We start from the raw sequence: 5,837 nt of genomic DNA on the forward strand, positions 1-5,837 counted from the left end.
CTGCCAGCAGGCGGGCTCTATCCTTCCCTGACACTCTGAAGCATTGTTGAGGCTATATTTTCCACTATTGGACCATCCCAGTGCGATTGTTTGTAGTTGTTGGGGGGAGCAGGTCTGGTTTCTGAGCCCGTTAGATTATCCCAGATCATTGCTCCGTCAATGAATTTTTGGTCCTGGACTCCAATCTTGTCCCTAAGATGTTCAGGGAGAATCGCTGCTACAAGCTCTCTGGATGCAATACCCGAGGACAGAAAAGCAGGTAACGCAATCTGTGATGACTTGCGGACACCAATGCCTCCTAGTCTGACTGGAAGTGTAGCCTGGTTCCACTGCCCGTCTTCTAGAGTAAGGTTAAGTACTTTCGTAAAAATCTGCCTCAGAATACTGTCATATTCGTGCAGTATAGGGTTATCATATGAAGGTGCACATCTTAGGAAATATGTCAACCTGGGCAGACTCAAGCACTTTGTGAGAAGGTACAAGGCATCGTGGGTGTCCAGATTGCCTATTCGTTGTTCCATTCTCCTTAACTCTTCCAATTTCTTCCTGAGAATTGTGTCAATGGCATTGCTTCCCAGAGATGCTCCTAGCAAGACACTATTTGTGGGGGCAACGACTGCTGCTCCTGGTAGTTTTGATCTCACTGCATTTATCACTTGTTGACTGACTGAGATGATATATATATATATATATATATATATATATATATATATATATATATATATATATATATATATATATATATACGCAAAACAACCACTCTGAAAGAATAGAGAAATTCCAAGCGCTTTCGTGACTACTCACATTATCAAGGAACTATGAAAGTGAAGCATCCAAGGAAGCTATATAAGGGGTCCGGCCAGCACTTCACTATCAGATCCCACAACGGTTAAACACGTGACGCGCGGCGAGCCAACTTGGATAGGTCCTTTGCACAACTCACCCCCAAGCTATTCTACCCAAGAAATTTTAAAAATTATTTGTCCAGTGTATTATTAAATTCTTCCCAAATTCTATTAATTATAAATGGATCTAATTTATATAAACCAAAGGAAATATTCATATTATTGTCAAAACTGCTTTTTATGAAACAAGATTCAATTATATTCCTGTCGACCATGGACTTTCAAAAAGTTGAGAAAGTAGTATCAAGCAAGTCCATGGTCGACAGGAATATAATTGAATCTTGTTTCATAAAAAGCAGTTTTGACAATAATATGAATATTTCCTTTGGTTTATATAAATTAGATCCATTTATAATTAATAGAATTTGGGAAGAATTTAATAATACACTGGACAAATAATTTTTAAATTTTCTTGGGTAGAATAGCTTGGGGGTGAGTTGTGCAAAGGACCTATCCAAGTTGACTCGCCGCGCGTTACGTGTTTAACCGTTGTGGGATCTGATAGTGAGGTGCTGGCCGGACCCCTTATATAGCTTCCTTGGATGCTTCACTTTCATAGTTCCTTGATAATGTGAGTAGTCACGAAAGCGCTTGGAATTTCTCTATTCTTTCAGAGTGGTTGTTTTGCATATTTTGAAATCACCTGTTTACTGTGATCTTATTGCATATATATATATATATATATATATATATATATATATATATATATATATATATATATATATATATATATATATATATATATTCCCAAGAATGTAGATATACACCATTTCCTTGGCAAATTAAATAGCTTAGCCCATTCTATAAACTTTACTGAGGAAAATAACTCATTGCCTTTTCTAGATGTTTTAATTATTAAGAGTAATAGTGAATTCAAGTTTAAAATTTACAGAAAACCTACAAATAACTGTTCCAATGTTCACTATTATTCTTCCCATCAAGATAGAGTTAAACTGTCTGTTTTCTCATTAATGTTTTTGAGAGCTTCACGAATTTGTAGTCCAGAGTTCATAGATGAAGAAATATCCAAAATTTATGAAATAGCTAATGATCTGAAATACCCGAGGAATGTAATTGATAAATCATTTAAAATTGCTAGAAATACTTTTTACAATCCAGAAAGAGATAACCAGCCTTATTCAACTAAAAATATGTTGATTCTCCCTTACCATGAAAACTTGGTTGATATGCCTTCTCTTCTTAAGACTTTTAATATTAAAGTTGTATTTAAAAATCTTGATACAGTAAAAAAAACTTTTGATAAAGAATTCCCCCCAAAATGCTGATGGATGTGTCTATAAGATTCCTTGTAAAATTTGCGATAAAGTTTATTACGGTCAAACTGGTAAAAATCTCGAACTAAGATTAAAACAACATAAATATAGCATTAGAACTGGACAAGATTCCAATGCTCTATTTATTCATGTTAGAGATTTTAACCATCCAATTGATTTTCAAAAAATTGAGAAAGTTGTATCAAGCAAGTCCATGGTCGACAGAAATATAATTGAATCTTGTTCCATAAAAAGCAGTTTTGAAAATAATATGAATATTTCCTTTGGTTTATATAAATTAGATCCATTTATAATTAATAGAATTTGGGAAGAATTTGATAATACATTGGGCAAGTTATAAATCTTAATTCTTGGGTAGAATAGTTCGTTTGTGGGTTGTGTGAAGGACCTGTCTAGCTTGGCCAGTGGACCTGCTGCAGTGTTCTCTTTCTTATGAGTCGCGCATCAGGTGTTGCTTTGTTGTGGGATGTGATAGTAAGGTGTGATCTAGACCCTTTATATGCCTTTTTTTGATGCATTACTTTTATTGTTCCTTGATAATGTGAGTAGTCACGAAAGTGCTCGGAATTTCTCTATTCTTTGACGGTGGTTGTTTTGCATATTCTGAAATCACCTGTTTACTGTGATCTTACTGCATATATATATATATATATATATATATATATATATATATATATATATATATATATATATATATATATATATATATATATATATATATATATATTATATATATATATATATATATATATATATATATATATATATATATATAATATCGGGGTGGTAGGAGAAAATTCTCAAACAGCTTCAGGGAAAACATTGAGTGTTCCCTGAAGCAAGTTTATTCTTTTCTCTGAGGAAGAGGGTCCCTATAACAGTTCTAAAGGTGGTACCTCCCTATATATATATATATATATATATATATATATATATATATATATATATATATATATATATATATATATATATATATATATATATATATATATATATATATATATATATATATATATATATATATATATATAAAGTCGTGCCGAATAGGCAGAACTTGCGATCTTGGCTTAAATAGCAACGCTCATCTTGCCATATAGGACAAGTGAAAATTTGTGTATGCAATATTTTCGTCAAAATCATTCTAAACCTAACGAAAAAAATATATTTCACTGTGTTTGTTTAGTATTAAATTATTGTTAACAAATCTAAAATATATTTAGTTGGGTTAGGCTAAAATAAATTGTTCTTGATATAATAAGGTTAGGTAAGTTTTCTAAGATTTTCTTGGAGCAAAATTAATTTTTTTTACATTAGCATTAATGAAAAAAATATATCTTTAAACGTATAAGAGAAATTTTTAGAAAGGACTTAATTTTAAATGAGTTCTTGCTAATTGACCGGTTTTACATATTCGGCACGACATATATATATATATATATATATATATATATATATATATATATATATATATATATATATATATATATATATATATATATATATATATATATATATATATATATATATATATATATATATATATATATATATTATATATATATTATATATATATATATTATATATGATGGGGTCCACCTCTTGTGTAAATTGTGGGACCCATAGCCTCGGAGAAGTGGATAAAAAGGCTTCTAGGAAGAATATTTGGATTTCTTCCTGAAGCCATTTGAATATTCCACTTCCCCTACCACCCCATCTTTTAAACTATTTTTTTTTACCAATAGGAATATATATATATATATATATATATATATATATATATATATATATATATATATATATATATATATATGTATATATATATGTATATATATATATATATATATATATATATATATATATATATATATATATATATATATATATATATATATATATATATATATATATATATATTATATAATGTGCTGTGAGACATCTACACTTCAGATCATTTTAACTCCCATATATATGTCAGTTAATTTACAATAACAGATAAACACCTCATTGTATATTCACTGATTTATATGAACCTCAGTATATATACACTGACATACATTTGTCGATGCATATATACTGAGAAATACACACTTTTGTGTAAAATGATGTTAAGTTTTCTAACAACATCTTTGAATTTCTCACACAGACAACTCCACTATCCCTATACAACACAGAGTTCGAGACGGAGTACAGGACAGAGTACTTGACGGAGACTGAGTACCAAGAGGTGCCTGTGTACACTACTATCATCCAGACTCAGTACGAAACAGAGTACCAGACAGATACCTCAGTACTGGAGGTCCCCATCTACAGTACCTTGATCTCTACTGTCTACCATACCAAGTACCGCACAGAATCTTTCACTGAAACAGAGACGCAGCAGTTGCCAATATTTTCCACCCTCTACTCGACTCTAACAGAAACGACACATTTGCCGACGTACCTCACGGAGACGCATTTCGACACCCAGCACGTCACCTCGACGACCGTGGTGTTTACGACTTCTATTAACTACATCACAGTGACCACGCATCTCACCACGACTGCATTTGAAGACGTGTACATTACACAAACGCAGGAGGTACCAACGTACGTCACCAGCACTGATTACCGTCAGGTGGTCATCACGCAGACAGAGACGCAGCCGCACTACATCACCACGACGGAACTGAAGGAAGTTGTGATCAAACAGACTACCACAGTACCACTTTATCTCACCACAACTGCCATCTCCGAGGTTCACTTTACGACAACCATACCCATTAATAACTACCAAACAACAACGGTTCCTATTTACGTGGTGAGCACCGTCGATAGGTACATCACCACCACAGTGCCCTACTATGTGGCCAGGACCACTACACCGCAGGTACACAATAACCGTCCACCTCGCGTCATGCAGTCTAACCAATATTACACATATTATGTCTAATGTGAATAATCTAGATCCCGTCCATAATATATAATATACCACCGAAAGCTTCACTATACACATGGGATGGATAATTTACTCTATTATAATCAGTAATACCAGGAATAAGTCTGTTATTAGTATTTTTCTAATTTCAATGGGCAAATCTTGAACGTAGGCCAGATGTTGGTTTTCTGACGTTTTCAATCTTTTCAAGGGACATTGTTATTGATCTGACGAGACTCCGAAGTTCAAGGGAAACAAACAATGATAAATTATGAGTTAACATTATTACTCTGAAAAAAATCTTGAAATTTGGGGGGATTTGTTTATGTCTGTGATACAGATGAATATTGATTGAATGAGAGATCATTACACTTCTTACAATAGATCTCTCACTGCTTAAGAGATATCATAAAAAATTATAATTTTAGGCCTGAAAAAAAATAAAGGTCAGTAATAATAATTAAATTTTTTTCACCAAGTTTACCATATTTTATAAGCTGAAATATTTAAAACCATATTTAAGCATAACTTTTATGTTTCTCATGGTCTAGGCAAGGCAGGTCAACTGGTCTAGGCAAGGCAGGTCAACTGGTCTAGGCAAGGCAGGTCAACTGGTCTAGGCAAGGCAGGTCAACAGGTCTAGGCAAGGCAGGTCAACTGGTCTAGGCAAGGCAGGTCAACTGGTCTAGGCAAGGCAGGTCAACTGGTTTAGGCAAGGCAGAT

At 32.9% G+C, this 5,837-nt stretch overlaps 1 protein-coding gene across 1 annotated transcript in view; it reads left to right on the forward strand.

The window, feature by feature from the left end:
* The window catches only part of LOC138854239 (uncharacterized), a 51,065-nt gene extending 45,587 nt beyond the window's left edge, over positions 1–5,478 (forward strand). The window contains exon 3 of the mRNA XM_070096255.1: positions 4,344–5,478. Coding sequence (XP_069952356.1) covers positions 4,344–5,129 — 786 coding nt within the window. The 3' untranslated portion in view covers positions 5,130–5,478. The remainder of the gene's footprint in view (positions 1–4,343) is intronic.
* The last annotated feature ends 359 nt before the right edge of the window (positions 5,479–5,837 follow it).

Source organism: Cherax quadricarinatus, chromosome 53 (genome assembly GCF_038502225.1).
Source record: "Cherax quadricarinatus isolate ZL_2023a chromosome 53, ASM3850222v1, whole genome shotgun sequence".
Taxonomy (NCBI): Eukaryota; Metazoa; Arthropoda; class Malacostraca; order Decapoda; family Parastacidae; genus Cherax; species Cherax quadricarinatus.